This window comes from Panthera pardus, unplaced genomic scaffold (genome assembly GCF_024362965.1).
Source record: "Panthera pardus isolate Hobbes unplaced genomic scaffold, ASM2436296v1 HiC_scaffold_10, whole genome shotgun sequence".
Classification (NCBI taxonomy): domain Eukaryota; kingdom Metazoa; phylum Chordata; class Mammalia; order Carnivora; family Felidae; genus Panthera; species Panthera pardus.
The window spans coordinates 102,951,140-102,977,830 of record NW_026526655.1 but is presented as its reverse complement, the minus strand read 5'-3'; the positions used below and the strand labels follow the sequence as shown (position 1 = coordinate 102,977,830).

General features: G+C 35.9%; 1 protein-coding gene across 6 annotated transcripts in view; it reads right to left on the bottom strand.

Annotated features, from left to right (window-relative positions):
* Nucleotides 1-26,691, bottom strand: part of EPB41L5 (erythrocyte membrane protein band 4.1 like 5) — a 140,963-nt gene that overhangs the window by 71,620 nt on the left and 42,652 nt on the right. For all 6 annotated transcript variants that reach the window (XM_019469374.2, XM_019469371.2, XM_019469372.2 and 3 more), the window contains exons 4-15: nucleotides 26,135-26,177; nucleotides 25,067-25,145; nucleotides 23,541-23,585; nucleotides 23,310-23,362; nucleotides 20,512-20,632; nucleotides 20,297-20,384; nucleotides 19,004-19,092; nucleotides 16,252-16,321; nucleotides 10,548-10,717; nucleotides 9,260-9,366; nucleotides 7,394-7,421; nucleotides 207-249 (exon numbers count right to left, since the gene is read on the bottom strand). In XM_019469374.2, coding sequence (XP_019324919.1) covers nucleotides 207-249; nucleotides 7,394-7,421; nucleotides 9,260-9,366; nucleotides 10,548-10,717; nucleotides 16,252-16,321; nucleotides 19,004-19,092; nucleotides 20,297-20,384; nucleotides 20,512-20,632; nucleotides 23,310-23,362; nucleotides 23,541-23,585; nucleotides 25,067-25,145; nucleotides 26,135-26,177 — 936 coding nt within the window. The remainder of the gene's footprint in view (nucleotides 1-206; nucleotides 250-7,393; nucleotides 7,422-9,259; nucleotides 9,367-10,547; nucleotides 10,718-16,251; nucleotides 16,322-19,003; nucleotides 19,093-20,296; nucleotides 20,385-20,511; nucleotides 20,633-23,309; nucleotides 23,363-23,540; nucleotides 23,586-25,066; nucleotides 25,146-26,134; nucleotides 26,178-26,691) is intronic.

Genomic DNA, 26,691 nt, shown 5'->3' with positions numbered 1-26,691 from the left:
AAATGTTCTATAGGATACCTGTCCCATTTATAACATCATAGATAATAAAATAACAAAGGGTTTCATTTTTGAGCCACTTTACAGATAAGAAAAACACACAAAACTTTCCTGAAGTTATACCACTATGAAAATTCAATTAATAATACCACTATATGTCATAATTAACTACAGTGTTCTAGTGCTTTAGAAGCTTAAGATGATCTTACCTGTTGGGAGCCATTACTCTGAGTTGAAACATTATTGTGAACACTGTAATGGGGAAAAACATCTATTAAAAAACCATATATAAAATTCTAGGGCTTCACACTGTAAGATAACACATACACTAATGAAAGTAGCTTTATTTTTAAAGGCATTGATTGTTTTGTTGCAAATAAAGAAAAAATTACTGTTGGTTCCAAAACTAAGAATGTAAGATGCTCAGAAAACATTTGCTCTCGTAGACAAACACTTGTTTTTCTACGATCTGCTCATTTGAGATTTGTATATACCTGTATTTTAACTGTGCTTTAAATGTGTAGTTCACTACTAATCTTATTCATTGGACAGGATCTGTCAAAGATAGCAAAATGAAGAGCAGCACAAATGATTCCTTAAATTCAAGGCATTAAGCACAAATATCCACATAAACTTATCTGTGCCACTTCTTTTGTATATTCACACCCTCTCACAAGATCTTCCAGTGTCATCAACAGCTCAGCATTGTATAACCCAAAAGACCTTAGTACAAACTTAAAATTAGAAACCTTTCTGTATACTTTCTGCTCCAAATAACTTATAAATGTGTCTTTAAATTTTTAGCTTAGGCTGTACTCATTTCCCTGCTCCATCCCTTCCCCCCCAAAAGCACTTAAAAACCCCAATCTTGGGGTGCCTGGGTGGCTCAGCTGGTTAAGCGAGCAACTTTGGCTCAGGTCATGATCTCACAGTTCGTGAGATCAAAGCCCTGCATCAGGCTCTGTGCTGACAGCTCAGAGCCTGGAGCCTGCTTTAGATTCTGTGTCTCCATCTCTCTCTGCCCCTCCCCTGCTTGTCTGTCTCAAAAATAAATAAACATTAAAAAAATAATAATAATAAAAAAATAAAAACTCCAATCTATAACAAAATAAAAACAAACCTCAGAGCAACTTAAAAAAAATTCAATAAAATAACTCAAAAATGACATATTATCACAACAAAACGAGGGAAAAAAAAGAGTTTACTAACTTCACACTTTCTAACATCTAACATAAGCATACTTGCATCCTGAGGTAAAGAATTCAACTAAGGCAACTGAAAAATATATTCAAAATAATGTATGTATGTACGTATGTATGTATGTGTATACATATATATACACACACAAATACGTATATATGTGTGTATATATATTTACATACATACCTGTGTGTATGTGTATATGTATATGTTTACATACAAATATATGCATAAAATTCCTTGAAAGTGAGAAAATAATCTACAGATTTAACAAGAGCACTATGTCCCAGGAAAATGAGATAGAGAGTTAAATGCATTCAACACATTATTATTAAAATACTGACTTTCAAGGATAAGGAAAGAATACTTAAGGTACCCCAAGAAAATTAAAAGGAAATCACTGCCAGTATCTGGCTGGCATAGACTTCTCCATAGCAATACTCAGTATCATACCCAGCCACAATGTCATTCTAGTAAAAGGAAACACGCAAAGCTTCTCAAACCAAACTCTTAATACAATATCTAAGAGCCTTTCTTAAAGGGGTGAGAAGAAAACAAAAACTAGCTGATGAAAGGCAACAAATTAAGAAAAGATCTCAAGAATGAAGAGCCCTTGCTAAAAGACTAGGTAATGAAAAGTGAACCCATTTTATAGCTAATCATTTTATTACCTACATCTCTATTACAAGTTGAGTCACTAGAACTTGCACTAGCACTGACTGGGTTCAAATTCAAGCCGTGCCACTACCACTAGCTAGTTCTGCTCTCTAAACTTAAGGTTCTTCATCTGTGTGAAACTGTTACAGGAGGATTAAATGCATTAATATTAGCAAAACACAAATAAAACTGACGAAAAAAAGCTTTAAAAAAAATACTAGTTAGTGTGTAACTGTTGTCAAGACAATCGTAAAGTATATACTTGTCAGGTACGATTTCTTTTGACTAATGCTACTGTTCCCAGAACACATTATGCTGGTTTAAGTAACCATAATCCCAAATATTATGAAATCTCATCCAACCTGCTTGGCTGGATGATCCCCTTGGTTACTCTTTGAAGCTTTTTCTTTAACTGAGAATAACTCCAGCAGGTGATGAATAAAGATGAATAATAACATTAAAAAAAGTACTTATAGTAAGTGATCTTAACTGGATCATAGATCCTGGTTTCTAAAAATTTGAAATGTAGAAAGCACTATCTTCTCATAATTACATTCTTTCACTTCCACTAATATAAAAGTGAAACACTTCTCATTACTGACCTTATCCCAGTTTCCCCTTTCAAAGGAACACCTACAATAACTGACCCCTTTTGCTCCTATACTCTGTATTCATCATTGCCTCCACCATTTTTTCTCTTCTTTTCTTTTCCATCTTCAAGATTCTGTCTGCTAAACCTGTACAAAAAGTACCAACCACTGCAATGTGGACTATCCTTTAAAATGTCACCTCTTCTTAGGATACTCTATATTAGTCAAGGCTCATGGGGAATAGTTAGGAGATAAAAGAGTACAAGGAAAACGACTGACATCAGCCAATTTAAAAACCTGTTACTCAAATAGGCACAGTACAAGGTCAAGAAGCTTTTTAGGTCAAATAGCTGTGCTTTTTCAAACAGTCCTGTTTTCCATGGTTCACTGGAGCAAAACTGTTCATGCAAACAGAACTACAAGGGCAAGAATGAAAGGGTATTCATGCCAGTCCAAACTGGTCTGGTCCTCTCAAGCCGTGTTATGTAGACTGGTAAATAACCTTCAGGAGAGCTGGGTCCCCCTCTACATTTAATTTCTAAAAGCTTATTACAAAAAATCATAAAAATAAAATATCGTTATTTAAGTATCCCATTTCTGGTGCAGTTTCCAGAGCCAAAAGCATTATTCAAGGAAAGAAAAGAAAATTTTGTCATTAAAGTTAAATTAATCTAAATTCTAGGAAAGAGATTATAAAGCTATACTCAAGTTTTGGGTCAGAAACGTGTGTTTCAAAAAATTTTTAAAGAAGGATAAATCCTTGCAAATAAAAACCTTAATTTCAACTACATATTATTGCTTGAATACTTTTACATTTCTGCTAAATTCACTAGGTTGTCATCTTTATTTTAAGCTCTAATATGCTGTACTAGCCTCTTTTTCAGGTTAAGTAAGACATGATTCATTAAACAAAAAACAAATAAAATAGTTTAAAAAGTATAGAATGCCTCTAACATTGCTCCATCATCTTTCTTAAAAGCATAGCTTATAAATTACAATGAAAATAAAAGTACAACTCATGAAAAGCAGAAAATTGTTTTTTACCTAATTAAAAATTCACAATAGAGAAAATCACTTACTTCCTCCTTACTCTATTCATTTATTTATACTTAACAACTTACTGACAGCTAAAGAAACATCAGAAGAATCCTTATTCAAGAAGCAGAGTGTTTTTATGGTGAATCAGTAATCAGCCTGACTCTAATGGCTTTCTAAGTGTGGAGGGAAGGGGAAAAACTGAATAGGACATCTCAAGGAGAGGCTGGCCATACTCAGCACCCCACAACAAATAATTTCTACTTCTGAAGAAGCTCTAGTCACACATCTGCCATATAAGAGTAGACAAGCTCAAAAGAGTTAATTAGATTTACAAGTACATCCTGAATCTGAGACACTCCAAGAGACTGGCACATAATAATAGTTGAAAAGCATTATATGAAACTATACACTGTAATATACACTATTAAAATTGAGTCATCAAAAGTAGGACTTCTAGAATGGTGGTTTGAGGACCCTTCCCGCCTGTGAAACAAACATTTTAGCTGGTGAAAATTATTAAAAAACAATCATTAAAAAGCATACATCAGTGAATAAACCATTTATTCAAGGAAATCTACTGAACCTCAGAGCTGAGTCTGGCATTTGAGCCACAATTTGCTCCCCTTCCCCATTCCCCCAAGTTCAATGTAGTGGAAGCTTTACTTCACGTGAGTGCAGCCAAGAAGACAGAGCTCTCTCCAGGCAATCCAGACTTTAAATCAGCTATTTTAAAGATGTTCAAGAACGAAAAAACCAAATCTAAAGAAGTAAGTTGGGAACACTGTCTCCATAAAAAGAAAATATCACTTGGGGCATCTGGGTGGCTCAGTCAGTTAAGTGTCTGACTTTGGCTCAGGTTATGATCTCATGGTTCATGAGTTCGAGCCCGTATTGGGCTGCTATCAGCACAGAGCCTGCTACAGATCCTCTGTCCTTCTCTCTCTGGCCCTACCCCACTCACATGTGCATGCTATCTCTCTCTCAAAAATAAATACACCTTAAAAAAAAAATGAAAGTATTTCAAAATGTATAAAAAAAAGATAATACCATTAAACAGAGACTTTACACATAAGAATCAAACAGAAATTCTTGAGTTGAAATGTACAAGAACTGAAATTTAAAAATTCACTGAAAGAACACAACACCAGGTTTGAGCAGGTTGAAGAATCAATGACTTGAAGACAGGTCAACTGAGATGATCTAGTCTGAGTAACAGAAAGAAAAAGAATGAAGAAAAATGAACAGAGACTCCAGTACCTGTGGGACACCATCAAATGTAGCAACGTGCATGTGATGGGAGTCCCAGAAGAAGAGGAAAGGAACAAAAAGATAATCTGAAGACATAATCGCTGAGAACTTCCCAAATTTGATAAAAATAATATACCAGGGAAAAGCAACCAGAAGAGGGGTCCCTGGGTGGCTCAGTTGGTTGAGCTTCCAATTCTTGATTTTGGCTCAGGTCATGATCTCATGATCATAGGACTGAGCCCCACAACAGGCTCCACGCTGGCTGTGAAGCCTGCTTAAGAGTCTCTCTCTCTAACCCTCTGACCCTCTCCCACTCATACACACATGCACTCTCTCTCTCCCTCAAAAAATAATAAAAAATAAAGTCAGACATTTAAAAAACAAAAGAAAAAAAGAGAGAGAAAAGCAACCAGAAGAGAACTGGACTGTCAATACTTGTATCAAACTTCAAAACAAAAAAATTACTAAAGGGCACATCCAGCGTGGCATGCTTTTGTGGGCCTTCAGTCGAGCAGACCCAGTGTGGTCGCTGAGCCCCGCTGCCTCCGATCACCTGCTGTAGACTTGGCTGCACCATGGAGCACCTTGACAAAGCAGCGCTAAATGCACTACAGCCGCCCGACTTCAGAAATTAAAGTTCAGGGGTGCCTGGGTGGCGCAGTTGGTTAAGTGACTGACTTCAGCTCAGGTCATGATCTCATGGTCCGTGAATTTGAGCCCCGCGTCAGGCTCTGTGCTGACAGCTCAGAGCCTGGAGCCTGCTTCAGATTCTGTGTCTCCCTCTCTCTCTCTCTCTGTTCCTCCTCTGCTTGTGCTCTATCTCTGTTTCTCAAAAATAAATAAATGTTAAAAAAAGAAAAAAAAAAAAAAGAAAAAAATGAAAGTTCATTAGCATCTACCCTGAAGACGCTCCTGTTCTTCACAGCTTTAATGATCACTGTACCTCGTGGGTTGTATTTCACGACTAAATCTTATGCTTTTGAAGGTGCCTTTGGGATGTCCAATAAGGACAGCTATTTTTATGCTGCTATTGTTGCGGTGGTCATCATCCATGTGATGTTGGTCCTTTTGTTTATGTGGCCTGGAATGAAGGCTCACGACAGTGGCGAGAAGACAAACAGGATTAAATCGAATTATCACCTTTTGATAGCATTAAATTGATTTTTTTAAATGGTAAATGCGCCTGGGATATTGATGATTTCAATAAGGTTGAGGCCATGTTAAAATCAATAATAATAATTTTAAAAAATAAAGCAAAAAAATTACTAGAGAAGAAGAGTGACATTTTATCATAATAAGAGAGTCAAACAATTATAAATACATATGCACTTAACAAAAGCCCCAAACTGAAAGAATTGGAAGAGAGAAATACACAACTAAGCAACAGTAATTGGAGGTTTCACAACCTTACTCTTAATAATGGATAGAATTAGGAAAGAGGTCAACAATGAAATAGAAGTCCTGAGCAGTATTACACCAAGTAGACCTAACAGACATTTACAGAACATAACATTCAATAACGGCAGAATATCCATTCTTCTCAAGTGCATATAGACCATTTTCTGGAATAAGCCATATGCTAAGCCACAAAACAAGTTTCTTTATAAGGATCAACATCATACAAAGTATGTTCTCTAACCATGTGGAATAAAAGCACACACACAAAAAAAATAAGAGAGGAATAGTTAAGGTATTCACAAATATGTGGAAATCAAGGAACACATTTCCAAGTAACCAATGGGTCAAAGAAGAGATCAAGAGAAACAGGAAAATAATTTGGGATAAATGAAAATACAATATACCAAACTTACAGAATGTGATTAAAGCAGCGCTTGGAAGAAAATCTATAGCAATAAATGTTATGTTAAAAAGAATAAAGACCTCAAATAACCTAATTTCCCACCTTAAGACACTAGAAAAAGAAAAGCAAACTAAACCTAAAGCAAGCATAAGAAATGAAATAATATAGCAGAGAGAAAATCAATAAACTTGAAAAATGAGTAAGAATCAATGAAACCAAAAGCTGGTTCTTTGAAACAGCCTACAAAATGGACAAACTTTTACCTAAACTAACCAAGGTGGGGGGGATGGGGAGGGGACCCTCAAATTACTAAAATTAGAAATGAATGAGGAGGGGTGCCTGGGTGGCTCAGTCAGTTGAGAGTCTGACTCTTAATTTTGGTTCAGGTCATGATCTCGTGGTTCGTGGGTTCAAGCCCCGCATTGGGCTCTGCACTGACGGCAAAATGTTAGTGAGCCAAATCCAGCAACATGTAATATAAAGAATTATACACCATGACCAAGTAGGGTTTATCCCAGGAATAAAATTAATTGCTTATCTGCAAATAAAACTTTGTTCTTTGAGCTCCCTGTGTGCAAGAATCCTAATTTATTCATCTTTATATCCTCAGTCACAGGCCAATAACAAATGTAGGTCATTCTCATTATAAATAGTATATCCACCCCCCAACCCAGTCTTTATTTCTAAATTGCTTTATTTTTCTTTGTCAATTTTATCTGGCATTACATCTGTTCCCTGCTATATTCCCAATGCTAAGGAACAACTTAATACGTTGACAGGTCTTCAACAAGTATTTGTTTAATTAATGACAGCAACTACATGAATTCTAAAACATGTTCCTAAGTTGTAAGACACTACTCACCTGAATTCTTCAGGTTTTGCTGTACTTGCTGACATGGGGAAAAAAAGAAAAAGAAAAGAAAACATCCCATTAGTTTCCTCTTATATGGTAAGCTGCTTCACTATTCATAAAAGTAAATCTAGACTGGTTGTTTTAGGTTTGTTTATTTATTTTGAGAGAGAGAGAGAGAGGGAGTAAGCAGGAGCGGAGCAGAAAGAGAGCAAGAAAGAGAATCCCTACAGGCTCCCCGCCATCAGTGCGGAGCCCAACTCAGGGCCTGAACCCATGAACTGTGAGATCATGACCCGAGCTGAAACCAAGAGTCAGATGCTTAATCACACAGGCACCCAGGACTGTTTTTTCAAGCCATGTTTCCCAACTATAGATTTAAAAACCTTCCTTTGACAAAATGTTCTAGGATTCACATCACTAAAATCAATAGTGACAATTATTTCCATTTTAAAAATAAAGCAATAAAATAAATACCATCTTCTTTTAAAACAGAACCACCTGCAAGCCTCCTAGAGTGAGTTATATCACAACAAAATAGAACATGAGAGGTAACTCAGGGTTTTAAACCATCACAAACTAAAATGGTCTCATTAATAGCTATATGTTATTTGATTTATAGCCACAAAACTTATGAATATAAATCGTTTTTTAAGTCAAACATCAGATCATGGTACTGGACAACTGGGATGACCCTAACATCAGATATACTTAAAATTCAATCTGTATTTTGATACAAACTCAGACTCAAAACCAAACACAAGTTTTAGTTTAAAATCAAGCTTTTTGTTACATAAATTAAATGTACAATAAATTTAAACACTATTTAACAGAATCTTATTATAATGTTATACAAAATAACATTTTTTAAGTTTATTTTGAGAGAGAGAGAGAGAGAGAGAGAGAGAGAGAGAGAGAGAGAGGGAGCACATGCACGTGCATGTGCACAAGTGGGGGAGGGGCTGAAAGAAAAGAAGAGAGAATCTCAAGCAGGTTCTGCACTGCCGGTCCAGAGCTGGACTTGGGGATCAAACCCACAAACATGAGATCATGACCTGAGCTGAAATCAAAGAGTTGGACGCTCAACCAACTGAGCCACCCAGATGCCCCTTGGCATAATTTTTACTTAAAATGTATTCATCGTAAACCAGTGGTTTTTTTTAAAGTTCTTAAAGACATTTGAGAGATTTTTTTTTTTTTTTTTTTTTAAGTAAACTCCACACCCAGCATCGAGCCCAACTCAGGCTTGAACACAAGACTCAGATCAAGACCTGAACTGAGACCAAGAGTCAGATGCTTGGGGTGCCTGGTTATCTCAGTCAGTTAAGCATCTGACTCTTGATTTCAGCTCAGGTCATGATCTCAGGGTTTGTGAAATCAAGCCCAGCGTCGAGCCCAGCATCAGGCTGTGCGCTGACAGCACAGAGCTGGCCTGGGATTCTCACCCCCTCTCTCTGTCCTTCCCTTGTATGCGTGCTCTCTCTCAAAATAAATAAACAACAAACAAACAAAAAAAAGATGCTTAACTGACTGAGCCACCAGGCGCCCTGAGAGATTATTACAAATGCAAAAATCAGGAAGTCAAAAAGGGAAGGGAAGGTGTTAATCTACAGAACTAAAATAGCACAAACAAAAACTGAACACAAATTCAAAATAGTGTCTCAACTGGGATTAACACAAAGTTTAATCTCAGCAACAACATAAGCAATTTTTCCATTTTCTTATATTGATTCTGTCATAACCGAAGTTAATTAACAAGGGTACTTTAGTTGACTGGAATAAGCTTAAGGTTCAGATAACTTCCTTTCAAGCAAACAATACCAGCACACAATGGACTGTCAAGGAAGAACTGTCCTTTGAAACAGGACTGCATCTCACCTTTCATTTGTAGAGTTCGTCGAGAATATCGTTTGCTGGGTCTTCTTTCAAAGGATGTTGATCTTCTTGCTTTATTGGTTTTTGTGGTCTGATACTCCGTTTTCCCACTAAAATAAATGAGGCATATTAACAAGAATAAGAGAATTTGAGGCCTACAGTAATCAGATACACATGAGAAAAAGTCTATATTAAGACTGTTCTTAAAAGAACCCGCCTGAGCTTCATCCTGAAGGAACTACTACGAGCAGGCTTGATGTCTGTCTTTACCACATCAGGCTTCTACTCTTTAGGCTTGTGCGAAATACGCAACGTACAAATTATATTGTTTTTTTTCTTAAACATGCATATAACTAAGAATATACTGAGTAAGTTTGGAATATCTGTACTCTTATGCAACTCTTTTCCCCTCCTTATTCATTTACCTCATGCAAAATATGCAATTAACTCAAGATTTTCTGTTATTTATTCTAATTGTGATACATTTTTCAGATAATTTTCCAGAAATATTTAAAACTATTTCCCATTCTCTTTGATTTGCATTTAAATTCTGTTAAGAAAATGCCTCCTCACTTTTAATATAGGTAGAATAGAGCTCTACTTACATGAATCCCACCCACACAATCAACTATCAACAATATGGAATAGTATCCATTCCTACTTTAAATCACAGTGACTCTCATGACATGATGAAAACTCCTAATGATCTACTCTCAGGTAAACCAAAACATTTCTAATTTATGACCAACACACAAGGAGTCTATAAAAATAACTTCATTTTTATAAAGGACCAGAAATGTTACTCAGATGCATTTCCCACTCAGCGCACAATACCTTTTTTCTATATGGTATTCAGCTAATGGATGGAGACTCTTTAAAAACTCTTATTATATGAATTTAAATGGATGATTAATATATAAAGTAAATGTCAAGAGGGATACAGAATCTATTATATCATTACAATGTTTCATTGGCTATTCAAGAAACTACAACCACGCTGTCAGCATGGAGCCTGCTTGGGATTCTGTCTCTCCCCCTCTCTGTCCCTCCCCTGTTTGCTCTCTGTAGCTCTCAAAATAAATAAAAATAAACTTTAAGAAAAATGAAATTACAACCAATAACAATACTACTTTGTCTTTTAATCTGGCCAGTGGAAAACATTGGAAACCACTTTGTTTCTATGCCTTGGTTTCTACATCTGTAAAATGAGAGGTCAACCTAAACTTTTTGCTTTATGAAAGAACAGATATTCTTTCATATGAAAATTATGAAAGCAGATATTGACATTCACCTATATCTAAATCGTGATCCTAGTCGAATAAATCCTGATCGATGAGAACTCTTTTGGACTGGGCCTCGGAGGCGAAAGAAGGCATGATGTTCCACAGCACATTTCCATAAATGTTTGCACGCTTTTGGATGATCCAATCTAAAGACAAATGTATGCTCCTGCTCTTTGCCCTGGAAAAAAAAAAAAAGGATGTAAAGAGAGGTAATTATTAGGTTAAACAGTCCTTTCTGTCCCTTGTTACTCAGCTATAAATACAATCACAGCAATACCAAGAACAGAATAATAAAGCATCTAGTTTGCTCCCGGAAACTAAGACATTCTCTATAGCTACCTACATAAAAAGGCAGAGTTGAAATCAAGCTGTCCACTTTCACAGCCAATATAAAATTATTCCTAAGAGGGTCATCTCTACTTACATGATCTCATTTCTTAGAGAAACATAAAAATAAGGCTTTATTTGCCATACTTTGGATAAATATATAATTATCATGGAAAGGATCATACAAGATGTGGCAATATATATCAACAGACTTAAAAAGGTGCATATTCTTGGGGCACCTGGGTGGCTCAGTCAGTTAGGCATTCGACTTCGGCTCAGGTCATGATTTGACAGTTGGTGGGTTCAAGCCTCGTGTCGGGCTCTGTGCTGACAACTCAGAGCCTGGAGCCTGCTTCAGATTCTGTGTCTCCCTCTCTCTCTACTCCTCCCCCGCTCTTGCTTCTGTTTCTGTCTCTCAAAAATAAATAAAAATGTTAAAAAGAAAAAAAAAAAAGAAAAAAATGGTGCACATTCTTTGTCACAGTAACCATATTCCTGGGAATCCAAATAATAATTAACATTCATAGCCACTTTTTAAGGATTTCACATGGATTAACTCAATGAACAGATATTATCATTAGCTCCATTTCATAGATAGGGAATTGAAGCTCAAGAAATAAAGCCCAAGGTCACAAAGAGGAAATCAGAACCTAACTATTTGTGCTCCAGGACCTGGTGGTAACAATTAAGCTTTACCATCTGTTTAGGGAGAAAGATTTTCTTAACACCAAAATGTATATCCAAAGATTTTCTTCACAATCTCATTTATAATAGTAAGTATTGCAATAAAACACTAAATGTCCAAAACAAATTATCAGTAAATAACATTAAAAATGATACAAAAAGATAAATGAGGGGTGCCTGGGTGGCTCAGTCGGTTAAGTGTCCAACTTCAGCTCAGGTCATGATCTCAAGGTCTGTGAGTTCGAGCCCCACGTTGGGCTCTGTGCTGACAGCTCAGAGCCTGGAGCCTGCTTCAGGTTCTGTGTCTCATTCTGTCTCTGCCCCTCCCCTGCTCACACTCTGTCTTTTTCTCTCTCAAAATAAACATTAAAAAAAAATTTTTAATAAATTAAAAAAAAGATAAATGAATAAAAGAATGAATAAATGCACAATTGTTTATTCACATTATAAAATACCATATATAGGTTAAAATGAATGAACTGATATCTACATGGCTACACCTATTTAGGTAAACTAAGTAAACTGCCAAATATATATATATATGATTTCTGTAAATTTCAAAAACAATTCCACCATGTATTATGATGTATTTATATTTGGAAAAAGGAAGTATGAGAATGACACCCTCAAGAATGATGGCTAGCTAGAGGATTATACCTCACTGTACTGAACACAGTTGTTTTTTTTTAAGTTTATTTATTTTTAGAAAGAGCACGAGTGGGGAAGGGGCAGAGAGAGAGAGAGAGAGAGCGCGCGCGCGCAGGGGAGGGGCAGAGAGAGAGAGGGAGAGAAAGAACCCTGATGCGGGCTCAAACTAACAAACCATGAAATCATGACCTGAGCTGAAATCAAGAGTCAGACGCTTAACCAAATGAGCCACCCAGATATCTCTGAATACACCGTTATGGTTATCCCAAAAATGTTACTCTAGATGAGTAAAATGGGTATCAGGTTTTCTGATACAACTCTGCAGTACACTTCAAATATTTTACAAATTAAACTATATTTTAAAATGACTATCTATATGTAGTTATTTCATGACCTTGATATAGGCAAAGATTCCTAAATTTGAAGACACAGAAAGTACTGACCACAAAGGAAAATAGTTATAAACTCTATTACATTAAAATTGAAACACTCTACCCAAAACATACTATTAAAGGAATCAAGGCAAGCCAAGAAGAAGATACTTACAACACACAGATCTGCAAAGAACTGATGTCCACAATACATAAGAACTTCAATGAGGAAAAAGAGCACATGACCCAAGAGAAAAATAAGCAAAAGACTTGAACAGCCACTTCATAAAAGAGAATACTTAAATATTAAATAAATTTATAAATAAGCACTAAACAAATAGTGATCAGGGGAATGCAAGTGAAAACCACAAAACCATTCTATGAACAGAATGGCTACAAGGAAAAATACCAAACATTAGCCAAAAAAGAACAAATGGAACTCTCTTACATTGTAGGTGGGAATGCAAATGTGTATCAACACTTTTGAAAACAGTTTGGCAGTATCCACTAAAACCAAACACATGCATACCCTAGTCTTCAGAGCAGCACTTTTAATAGTGAAAACTAAACTCAACAGTCCATCAACAACAGGATGGATAAATAAGTGCAATCTATACGTAAAAAGGAATATTACTGGGGTGCCTGGGTGGCTCAGTCGGTTGGGTGTCCAACTTTGGCTCAGGTCATGGTCTCACGGTTTGTGGGTTCGAGCCCCGCTGGGCTCTGTTTTGACAGCTCAGAGCCTGGAACCTGCTTCAGATTCTGTGTCTCCTCCTCTCTCTGCCCCTCCCATGCTCATGCTCTATCTCTTTCTGTCTCTCAATGATAAATAAACGTTTTTTTTAAAAAAAGCAATACTATGTAACAGTAAGAACGAGCCTACTATAGCAACCAGCTGCAAGAGGGAGAAGGCTCACAAATATAAATAAAGAGAAGTCAGACACAAAGAGAACAGTCAGGTTTCATTCAGATTGAGTTTAAGATATAAACAAAAACCAGTGTATGGTGGTAAAGTCAGAAGAACAAGAAAAAACCTTTGGAGGACTATACCTGGTGGGAGGCACAAGAGTGTATAATTCTAGTAGTATTCTATGTCCCCAACTGGGTGCTGGTCATATAGGTGTTCGTGGAAATCCAACAAGCTGCCCACTTGTTTTTGCACTTATCTGAATGTATATTATACTTCAGTGAAATTGACGAACAAAAAATACACATAGAAAAAACCATGGAGAAACATATAACCTCAAAGGAGGAAAAACCCTTCCATAATCCATGAAAGACTGATGAATTTGCCTATTTAAATTTTTTTAAAGCATGTGGCAAAAATCACAATAAATAACATTAAAAGATGAACAACTATTAGATACAGTATTTACAATTTCTATGAAAAAGGGCAAAACAAACCAGTAAGAAAAAAGGCCCAATGACAAAATGGGCAAAGGGTATGAATAGAGAGTTTGGAGAAAAGGAAATATAAATAACAAAATATATGAAAAGATGTTCAATATCACCCATAAAAACAGAAATACAAATTAAACCTACAGTGAAATTCCATTTTTTACCTTTCAGATTAAAATGTGACAACTCCCTCTGAAGAAACAGGTTTGATCCTTCATAGGATCTCTGTTATCTAGGACAAGTGCACATAACCATTTGAACCAGCAAATCCACCTCCAGGAAACTATCCTACAGATATTTGCCGATGTACAAATTCATGCATATATAGTGAATAAATGTTGAGAATGTATTAAATAATTTAGGGTACATCCACACAGAATACTATGCAGTTTAGTTTGCTTTTTAATTTAAGAACAAAGAAGCATTCTACATACAGATATGGAAAATATTCCAAAAGTTATAATGTAAAGTTTAAAAAGGGTTAGTACACAGTCTAAAGGCATGGTAACTTCTGTATAAAAAAGAACAGATACACATATTTGCACATGTGTGTGTGTAAAATACCTTCAAAAAGATATCCAAGAAGGTAATACTATATAAGATCTAATTTAAAATGCCATCAATTGTAAAATGTGCATTTTATGGCCCAAGTAAGAACAAGTGTCACCAATTAAATTATGACCATATTTCCTTATCACAAAGAATTGTATTTTATTCTTCCTGAAAAAATGCCTTTGGATTTCGATACAAATATCATGCAATCACATATGTGCTTACATAAAAAGGAAAATCGTAAAATAAGTTTTTACATACGAAATCTGCAGCTTCTGACTCATTGTTAACTCATTTGTTGATGATGCAATGATCATCCTCTGTGCCATCAGATTTAATTTTTTTTAATGTTTATTTTCGAGAGAGAGACAGAGACAACAGAGTGCAAGTGGGGGAGGGGCAGAGAGAGAGAAGGAGATACAGAATCCGAAGCAGCCTCCAGGTTCTGAGCTGTCGGCACAGAGCTCGACACAGGGCTTGAACTCACAAACCATGAGGTCATGACCTGAGCTAAAGTCAGACACTTAACCAATGCACCCAGGCACCCCAATAGATTTCTTTTTTTTTTAATTTTTTTTTTAATGTTTATTTTTGAGAGAGAGAGAAAGACAAAGCATGAGCAGGGAAGAGGCAGAGAGAGGGGGAGAATCCAAAGCAGGCTCCAGGCTCTGAGCTGTCAGCACAGAGCCCAACGTGAGGCTCAAACTCATGAGCTATGTATGAGATCATGATCTGAGCCAAAGTCAGATGCTTAACTGACTGAACCACCCAGGTGCCCCCTCAATAGATTTCTTTTTAAAATGGTCTGTTGCCTCTATAATTTCCTTCTAAGCTGGGTGAAAGGGCAATCCTTTGCATTGTCTTAGTAATAAAACTTAGTAATATCACTGTTTCGTCTAATTTTCCAAATCTTCTTTTAGGTTTTGCTAAGTAGTCCTTCTCACACATCATTGTGCATGCAATTGCTGAACTTGCTTTTATCTATATCCATCTATATGTATATATGTGTTTCAATTTATTTCTTTGCAAGGAATAAAGTTATTATTTTTTTTTAGTTCATTCATGATTCTGTGAGTTATGATAAATGGCATGGAGTCTAGGAACTACCACCAAAATCTGGTTATAGAAAAGTTATCTCATTCCCCTAAATTCCCTTTGCTGTTTCTTTGTAGTCAAGCCTCCTCATTCTCCCTAATCCCAAACAGTGATCTGTTCCATTATTATAGAATTGCCCTCCCCAGATCATCATATAAATGAAATCATACAAGTCATAATTTTCTGAGTCTGGCTTTTTTCACCTAGCATAATGCATCTGAGACACATTCATGTTGTGTTTATCAATCGGGAACTACAGTTAACCGGAAAAAAAAAAAAAAAAAAGTAAGCCTTAATTGAGAAGATTTTATTAAAGAATATGAGTTTGGAAACCCTTATAAAAGAATAATAGGAGTGTCTGGGCGGCTCAGTCAGTTAAGTGTCCAACTCTTTATTTCGGCTCAGGCCATGACCTCATGGTTGTGAGATCAAGCCTGGCATTGGGCTCTGTGCTGGGCATGGAGCCTGCCTGGGACTCTCTCTCTATCCCTCTCTCTCTCTGCCCCTCTCCAGCTTGCATGCACATTCTCCCTCTCTCTCAAAAAAAAAAAAAAAAAAAAAAGAAAAGAAAAGAAAAATTAGACTTGAGTTACCACATAACATCATTGTTAAATAAATAATGCAATACAATTCCTACCTGATCATCATCTTCTACAACCACCAGGGTTAATTTATTCTTCTTAAAATCCAACCTGGTTATCTTGGGCCTATAACAATATTAGAACAAAAGCCAGATTTCAAATAAATGTCCTCTAAATTAAAATTTTTGCTGTTATTTCCAGTATATCAATCATCTAACAGCTGAACTGTAAATTGATTAAGAGGGTGTTTACTCTCTTTACCTGTACTGCCCACCAACAAAGCCTCTAATCTAAAAAAATATTTAGGATAACAGAAAAAAAACATTTCAAAAGCAGGATCTCTAACAAAACTGACGCTGCACAAATATCAGACAGTAAAAATGTTACAAAAAAAAAGAAAATGAAGAAATCCATTTAATATTTTATAGGTTCCCAGCTATGGTACAAGAGATTCCCCAGGCCTAGTGTAGAGCAGCAGCATAGGAACTGGATACAGACAGACAATAAAGGTTTTCTAAAAGGCATAAATGAAAACAAATTTTTGATTAAGACCTGCAACTTTATTTTCTGTATCAATTTGTTTGAAGAAGTACCTCTTTAAAAAAAAAAAGAAAAAAGGTTTTTTAAACCTCACTTTATGGCCCCTTTTCCAACTCTATCACCCACCTGTACTGAAATCCTCAACAACCTACCACATGTGAACTTTGCACTTCTGCAAACTGTGAATGTCAAAACAATGAAACTCTCATTCTCTCTAATTTTTAAATATAACTTATACAAAATACAATTGTAAAACATAACTTTTTTACAAGAGTTGTACTAAAATAGTAAGTAACTAAGCACAATAGGTGGAGCAGGAGGGGAAGAACTAGCACTTAAGTGTAACAAATACTTACATAAAGCCTATCAAGTGTCAGGTAACCTTCTAAGTGTACTATACGTATTAATTCAACAGATCCTCACAACAACCTTAAGAAGTGATACAAAAGATGCTTTCTTCAACTCTCCAGCTACAGCATTCTCTGGCCATGAAGTATGTTCCATCTGCCCACAGGGCAAGCTGGAAGTGTCAGAGAATTAACACTCAAAGACTGGATGAATAAATGCCCCAAAGCTCCTTCACCTATCAAGGGACAACTGTGAAGGTATTCCACTCAAGTCTCTCAGAAAGTCCCTAGCATGGATACCTGAATTCCAAAATAAATGAAATCTATCTTCAACTTTTTGAGGGAAAATAATTTTCAAACCTAAAATTCTATTCTCAGCCCAATTACCAAGAAAGCATAAGAGAAGAATAAACCATTTTAAGGCATCCAAGGATTCAAACAATTTATCTCCTACACCCTGCTTTTCTTAGGCAGTTAGTTACCTGAGGATATAGATCAGAAAAAACAAAAGGAAGGAAAATATGGGACGAAGATACAGGATCCTAGCTGAAAAAACAGACAAAAGCTGTAGAGCAGCCTGGAGAGCAGACAATTTCAACGGGAACAGAAAAATCATTTAATGCAACCCTGAGGATCTGAAAGAACGTAAGGATAAGTCAAAGGCAGGTAATTTAAAGCACTGTGTGGGATGTAAGAAACTGAGGGGGAAGCCAAAAACTCCAGGAAAAACAAAAACCTATACAGAAAGAAAATGTAATTCCAGTTGTGAGTTCAAGTATTTCCAGACTGATCAGAAAGAAAGGATCATGACCTAGCTCTATTGTACAACAAACTTTACTGACAGGTGTTTGGACAGGGTTGCATGAAAAGGAAGCCCTTGACAACAGGAGATCCTCCAGAGGTGGCTGCACAAAGCTACCCCCAAAGCAGGGGAGACAGCAAGGGAACTTGTAGGAGAGAAGGGAATCAGAGAGGGGGTTTGGGTTTCTATGCAATGGCATTCAGCAGCAAGCGGGAAGTCTCTAGGTCAGAGAGTTCCGAAGGGCAGTAGTGGTTTGGTGTCTTTTATAGCTACAGGATTTGTCATATCTCTGACCAGCTGATGGCAGATACAGTTTATAGGGGGACATGCAAAGCAGGAAGGCTCTAAATGATTAAAAATAAACTTATTGGGCTATATTTAAAGTAACTGGATATATAAGAAATTGAGTTTGGTGCTGGTGGGCTTTGAGCTAACCATCCTGGCATGCTGTGAAGAAGTAAACAACATAGAGGCCCTTTAACTCATGTATATAACACCAGTACAGTGGGAAGTTCTCCACCATTTCAGATACAGGGATAACAATATGAACACTATTTCCTGATTTTCTACTTTTAGAACAAACCAGGCAAGATGTGAAGAACTTTACTATGGCTACGAAATCCAAGTAAAATCTATTCCTTGATAGGAAATGCAAATACAATTTTAAACTATGAGTTAAGTTGGGACCTAAAAAGAGAAGCACAGCTTAAAAGGAGGGGTAAATATTTTCCTCTTACACACCAGGGAATATGGGGTAATATGACTGTGGAACAAGAAGTCCTAAAAGTAGTGATGTAATAACTATACGACATGAGAGTGTCCATGTGAACATTTAATACATGTAGAAATAAAAAATATGTATCAAGAGATGTATATTGACATACCTTGAAACTAATGAAAAAATGGATGGAAGAGTTTTAAAAATTACCCCTGGGGGATGGGACTAAGAAGGGCTAAGGAGTATGACAGGAGACAGGTGATTTTTATTATCTTTTCAGAATTATTTGATCTCCAAACTCTATTTTATGTATTAACTTGAAAGAAATGTTTTTACTCATTAAAAAAAAACAACAACAACAAAAAAAACCTGTAAGTATCTGTAATATTAACTCTACTTACCAAAAAAATAGGCCAATTTTGGTCTCTCCTTCAAAAACAAGGACTCCTGTTGGGGTCAGTCCCAAGCTATAGTCATTTCCATCTCTAGCCTAATTTAAGGAAAGCAAAACATGTTAACTTTATTTGCATAAGACAGATATCACATTTTCACACAAAAGTTTATTTTCACATTGAATTGTATTAACTATATACAGGCTACTATTAATATGCAAAATGTTTTCAACAAATAGAAATATCCAAAATAACATTCTCAGGAAAATTCATGCATACATTTAGTTCACCGTTAACACCATAGTCTTTTTTTTTCTTCAATATATGAAATTTATTGTCAAATTGGTTTCCATACAACACCCAGTGCTCATCCCAAAAGGTGCCCTCCTCAATACCCATCACCCACCCCCCCTCCCTCCCTCCCCCCATCAACCCTCAGTTTGTTCTCAGTTTTTAAGAGTCTCTTATGCTTTGGCTAACACCATAGTCTTAAGGTAGGTCATCAATGAAAATACACAGGTGTACTTCCACAACAAAGAAAGCTCTTTGCAGATTCTGCCTATATTCTATTCACCACTTAAATCACCATTTTTAAAAAGACTACCTTTCTAGGGGCGCCTGGGTGGCTCAGTGAGTTGAACGTCTGACTCTTGACTTTGGCTCAGGTCATGATCTCATGGTTTAGGAGATCAAGCCCCGTGTTCGGTTCTGCGCTGACAGCACAGAGCCTGCTTGAGATTCTCTCTCCCTCTCTTGCTGCCCCTCCCCCACACACGTGCACTCACACACACTAGCTCTCTCTCAAAATAAATAAATAAACAAACTTTAAAAAAACTGTCTTTCTGGAAAATTTTAACTTTTTAAACTAGAAATATGTTAAATCATTATACAAGCTGTATTACAGCTTATCAAAGTCTTCTCAAGCTATAAATTTCCAACTTTGCTTCCTGAATTATTTTAATTTTTAAATAGCCTACTCAGCTTATGTGATGCCAGATGACATGAATGTTACATGAATATTACACTTAATAAGAATAAAAAGTGGTTTAAAAATCTAAAAAACATAGTAACACCTTAAAAACACAGATACACCTTTTTGGAGATTTTGGTTGTTTCTCTTCTTTCTTATACTGTAACTTTATGTGAGATTTTCATATTTAATCTCAACCTTTATAACACATCCAAAGTACCCAGTGCTATACTATACCATCTCCATGCCCTCCTTAATTTTGAAAAATGTCATAATTACCTTCAATCTTGAAGGAATAAACTTTTTAAAAATCATCACAACACAGTTCTTACCTTGACCACATGCATATCAACCCCATACATTTCTAACCATTTGGCTTTATTCAGATAATTGGTTTCAGCTTGTGCTGGTGTCTGACCTCTGAAATTTAAAAAATAGTAATTTTTAATAATAATAAATGTAAATTCTATACCAAGGACGGTAATAGAAGAAAACATACAAAATCACTGCAGTGATGTTAAAGAAAAGTGTGGGCAAAGCCAAGTACCTGTATTCCTTCCATTTCTCAAAAATAGCCAGCTCCATCTCTTCAGTCTGAATGGGCACAAACCTGAACTCAGACACAAGTTCAGGACTATGCTCAGCAAGATCATAGTCACCAAGTTCAGCTACAAACATAAGTTGCACAAAGTTATATTTTGTTAATTAAGTTTATTTCCTGCTGAATCTTTCTTCAGAATTCATTAATAAAAACTGCTAAGATTAGAAACGTTCTTTCTTAAACTATAGTAATTCATAACACCCAGATCATTCCCCAAAATAAATCTAGCTTAGACTTACAACGTGTCAACCAACATCTATACGCACAATGATATACTTGTGGTTGGTGGTATATTTTCAAATATATGTGTTTCTGTTCATTTATTTCATATCTTATAATGTTTAGCTTTTGAAAACCTCTTTGTAGACTTCCTTAGAGAAACACCTTTTGACCTTATAATGAATAAACAAAAATATTTAGCAACCTTTAAAAAAAACATTTAGCCAGCATCTATTAAGAATCCAATATGCAGAGGGGCACCTGGATGACTCAGTCGGTTAAGCATCTGACTTCAGCTCAGGTCACAATCTCATGATTTGTGGGTTTGAGCCCCACGTGAGGCTCTATGCTGACAGCTCGGAGACCGGAGCCTGCTTCAGATTCTGTGTCTCCCTCTCTCTCTCTCTGCCCCTCCCCAGCTTGCACTCTTTCTCTCAAAAATAAATATTAAAAAAAAAAAAAATCTAATATGCAGAGAACATGACATCATACACCACTACAAGATACAGGCTCCATCCTCCTGGAATTGTAAATAGATAATCCTAAAGAAATAACTGAAAAAAATATTAGTAAAAAGTATCTGGGGAAGGGAAGCAGTAGGAAAACACTTAGGCAGGGCACAAATAATCATGTGCCCATCTATGGTTAGCTCTGAAATATAGGTTTGGGGAAGAAGGGAAAATGATTCTAATATTTTCTTTACTTTAGACATTTTCCCTTTTAAAGAACATCTTACTCATTTAAAAATTAAAATAGTTCCATTTTTATTAAAAAAATCCAGTTGTATAGAGAAAAAAATACAGAGATCTTGAGATACTAATAAAAATGGTAACAACTCATTATTTATTGAATACAGACTCTACACACTTGACATATTACAGATATATTGTCATCTATTTTCTCAACAACCTTGGAAAATATTATCATGCCCAATTTGTTGCTGAAGAAATTACTCTTTTGTCTGGATAACGGGTATTTTTTTTTCTGTTTTAGGTCACATTTTTAAGAAGCACCAAACCATGGGGCGCCTGGGTGGCTCAGTCGGTTAAGCGTCCGACTTCAGCTCAGGTCACGATCTCACAGTCCGTGAGTTCGAGCCCGGCGTCGGGCTCTGGGCCGATGGCTCAGAGCCTGGAGCCTGCTTCCGATTCTGTGTCTCCCTCTCTCTCTGCCCCTCCCCCGTTCATGCTCTGTCTCTCTCTGTCTCAAAAATAAATAAACGTTAAAAAAAAAAAATTTAAAAAGAAGCACCAAACCAAATCTTCTACCTAGTGTTGTTCAGGATATATATTAAAATGTCAAGGAAAAACTGAATTGAGAGTATGAGAAAAGCTAGTAACAAAAATTATTCTGATAAAATATAAAATCATAAACAAGAAACACAGAGCTCATTTTATGAAGATGGACTGTACTTCAGCAAATTTATTCTAAGGACCTTAAGACTTCGGATTTGGCAAAATATTAGACACGGGACACAGAGATGCACAACATGACAAGAAGTGTGGCGGAATCATGCAAATAATGGTGCTGTGGATGAAGGAGAAAGTAGGAAAGAACTTTTACTTAGGAAAAAAAATGTGATAAGGAGGGTTAAGAGATAACAAAACAGAGCCACAATGCATGAATCAAACAATAAACATTTAGGGGTGCCTGGGTGGCTCAGATGGTTAAGCGTCCAAGATACACTCAGATGGTTAAGCGTCTAGATACTCCAATAGAACAGATTTCTTTCCATTTTCTGAATGAGGACCAAAATTACAGTTTTCTTAAAATGTCAATTTTTCAGAAAAAAATACCTAAACTTAACAGTATTTCGTCAGTACAATAAAGTACAAAATTAAAAGTTTTTTCATTAATTTAATTTATTGGAAAATACTTTAACGATCAGGAACTTTTAAATATGCTCTAAGTATTTCTTTCATGGATTCATTTTTAAGAATAAAACTAAAGAGGACTGCCTGGGTGGCTCAGTCGGTTAAGCATCCGACTCTTGATTTTTAGCTCACGTAATGATCTCCTACTTCTTGACATCGAGCCTGAGTTGGGCTGTGCACTGACAGTGAGGAGCCTGCTTGAGTTTCTCTCTTTCTCGCTCTCTTTGTCCCTCCCTCACTCACTCTCATGCTCTCTCTCTCCCCCTCAAAATAAACAAGACTTAAAAAAAAAAAGAATCAAACTAAAGAAAGCAAAAATACAACTGCAAAAATCTCTTATATCCCTGCATTCTTTTCAAGTTAAAAAAAAAAAGCTGAGAGTCCCCTTATAATATTTATTGAATTATCAAGTCACCAGCAATTTTGCTTGAAAAGAAGTTACAGATAGAAGGGGAGCAAATGAAGTGAAAGGGAAGAAAAAGAAGGCCATGTTCTTTAAACAAAGTAAAGTAATAAGGTTGGATATTGATACAAGTTAACAGTGGTGTTACTTTTCTTATCCATCATTTTGAATCTTTTGAAATTCTTAACTAAAAACACACAAAAAAGAATTATGCTTTATTCTTAACAGTCAACATAAGAATTGCTTACCTTGCAGATTATAAGCTGCCAGCTGAACTGCTGTATCAAAGGGACACTCTAATCTGAGACCGAAACACAAATTTGTTAGACAAGTCAACTTCCCAAGGTTCATTTTAAGATAAGTGCAAATAATACCTACTTTATGCTGACCATTCCTTTTTCATAATTATGAACTTATTTTTCAAAATCATTTTCAACTACTTAATAAAATGTGGTTTACCTTAAATAACTAATACTCACTTTCCACTGAGAATATCTTGTTTTAACTGAAGAACAAATAAATACCTAAGAAAAATAAAAGGCACAAATTTAACTAAACAGGATAATCTACTATGAAAAATAATCCCACCCTTCTAATGTGAGAAGAAACATTTTTAATTACAGAATTTTACCTGCAATAGAATCCAGAAAAGAAAAAAAATATGAAAAAAAATTGGGGCCAATAAACCATCAGGAGGATGGCAGCATGTCCATAAGATAACTGAGTACAGTACAACCACCTTAAGATTAAAGGTTTTAAGCAAATTATGGAGAATGAGCTCTGTGATCTAAGTTTACATTACTCTCACAACACAAACCACCTGGGATGTGAAAGGACACAGGCATATATGTAACTATGGAGATTAGCTATAATCTCGCTGGTAGGGGGTGCAAGAGAAGAAAACCCTTCTAAAGGGACTCAGCAACTCAATTTTTACTTAATAAATAGTATGTGTGAATGAATCATGCATTTACCACGTATAATCAATGAATAAATATGAAGGAGGCAGGACAAAATAGAAATAATTGTATATAACCTGCTTAAAGTTTGTTTAAAACTATTCAAACCAAATCAGGATTTATTATTTTTCATCAGTCAGTGAGCGGCATTTCAATAGGTAAAGAATATTAGGAGCCAACATGAATAAACTCCCAGTGGCCAAAGAGAGATCATTTTGAACACCAACAAACATAACATGAATAAATATAATATGGCAACATATTCAAACACATCAATCTTGTTTAAAATCCATGAGTTGAGGAGCACCTGTGTGGCTCTGTCAGCCAAGCATCTGACTTCAGCTCAGGTCATGATTAGTGAATTCAAGACTCGCATCGGGCTCACTGCTGTCGGCACGGAGCCCGCTTCAAATCCTGTCCCTCTCTCTTTGCCCTTCCCCTGCTCACACTCACTCCCAAAACTAAACATACATACATACATAAATAAGTAAAATCCATGAGTTGATGATAATTTAAAAAAGGAACTCAGGGGGCGCCTGGGTGGCTCAGTCGGTTAAGCGTCCGACTTCAGCTCAGGTCACGATCTCACGGTCCATGAGTTCGAGCCCCGCGTCAGGCCCTGGGCTGATGGCTCAGAGCCTGGAGACTGCTTCGGATTCTGTGTCTCCCTCTCTCTCTGCCCCTCCCCCGTTCATGCTCTGTCTCTCTCTGTCTCAAAAATAAATAAACGTTAAAAAAAAATTTTAAAAAAAAAAAAAAAAAAAGGAACTCAGTAGTTACCTTAAAGAATGCTAGGGAACCAACTCTTTATTTTGAAAACTGATAAAGGGAAAAATTCTACACTTAAAAACACTGTCCCAAAATGAAATTCTATTGTCTGACAGGTCTTATTACCAAGGGTAAGAGATCCATTTCATTAGTGGTCTATAAACTGTAAAGAATTATAAAGACAATCTTCCAACACCTTTAGCTAGCTGACCAAAACTACTTTACCCCTGTACAACTTGTACTTGTACCCCTGTACAACTCCTGGAGAGTAGTCTTACCGGGTTAGCTCTTCACGAAGATTATTTGGTTCTGAGGAATAAAACTTAACTCGAAGATGCAGACAATAGGGTGAACCAACTGTTTAAAAAAAAAAAAAAAAAAAAAAAAAAACTTTAATTTTTTTTAATGTAACTATTCAAACTGTAATTTTCCAGTCAGTAAATTTGTCAAAAATAATCTACTTGAAGTAGGGAGAAAAGGTAACAGGCTTTGTGGTAATATTTCACACATCGAAATATTGTATGGCTTCATTAAAGCCTTTAAATTAAAGGCTTTAAGTACACCTAACACAAAAAGATAATCAGTAGGTTTTTTAAAATGTACCAACCATCATATAGTACCATTACAATTAGCTGTCCTCCCAAAAATAGATAGCTCTAGATTAATTCTAACAGTTTAGGGATAAATGCATCAAATAAAAGTCTTGACTGTGCAATCTAACAGCCCTAAAAAACCTGCCACACTATATTTCTTAAAAGACTAAGGAATGCCTGGGTTATTAACCGCTCACTGCAAATTCCCCCCACACTTTCAATTCACTTCACCTAGTTCACTAACTTGTAAATTCTCAGAGGTCCCATTATTTTGTAAAGACAAAAAAGTTGAGGTGCTCTGAAATCTCTACTACCACAAAGAACAAGCTGGATTACGAGTGAACACTGGTATTTTTCCCTATTACTAGGAATAAAACTGACATTTTATGTCAATTGTTTCATTTCATTATTTTTAAATTTTAAAAGTTACAGCTTTAAAGTCTCAAAACATTTTACAGAGCAGGACAGATGCCAAGCAGGAAAATTCCAACACAATTACTAAATAAAAGTTAAGCATCGCATGAGAACTCAATCTCCTTGCAAGATACAAGCCTTTCACCAGGAAATAAACTATAAAGCACTTGAATCTAGATTACTATTAACCCTCTAGAACTAAGGGGGTAGGTCAGTATATCAAATTGAAATTATCTTTAAAGTAGAGATGCTAAGAAATTCATCTGAAACATGATTTATTAGGAATCAGAGCTTCTAATATATAATTTACTTTTTGTTCACAATTTTTTCAACACTTACTTTTTACTTGCTTTTTGATGCTCTTTGTACCATCTAACCAGTGCTGAAAATAAAAAACAAAAATCAGATGTTATGCAGATGATAGAACTCAACATTTTCATTAAAAGTTAATTTTCATCATGTTTTTGTTGATAACCAGAAAGAAATATGAAAAACAAAAGTGAGGATGAAAATGGGGGGAGGATTATCTGTCCCAACATCTACAGCAAGCTTATGACACACAAGCAAAAAAAGACCTAAGACCAGATATACTACTTCTTAAAACATTTCCTCTCCTCTCTCACAGTAACAAGGATGATATTTTAAATTCTGCCCTTAGTTTTCCTGTTTCCAAAAAAAAATGACTCTTTCAAAATTGTTAAAATGAGAAGAAAAGTATCCTCATACTCCAGTGTCTGGTTCATTCTTGTAATAAAAACGTAATATTTATTAACAGATCGCAACCAAAAGTGAGAGGAAATAACAGTGTCATTTAAATTTTACGAAACAGATACTACTCAGAAGTAGTACTCTTTGAAAGAGCCTGCAAAATAAAATTAGATCTTTCTCATAACTAA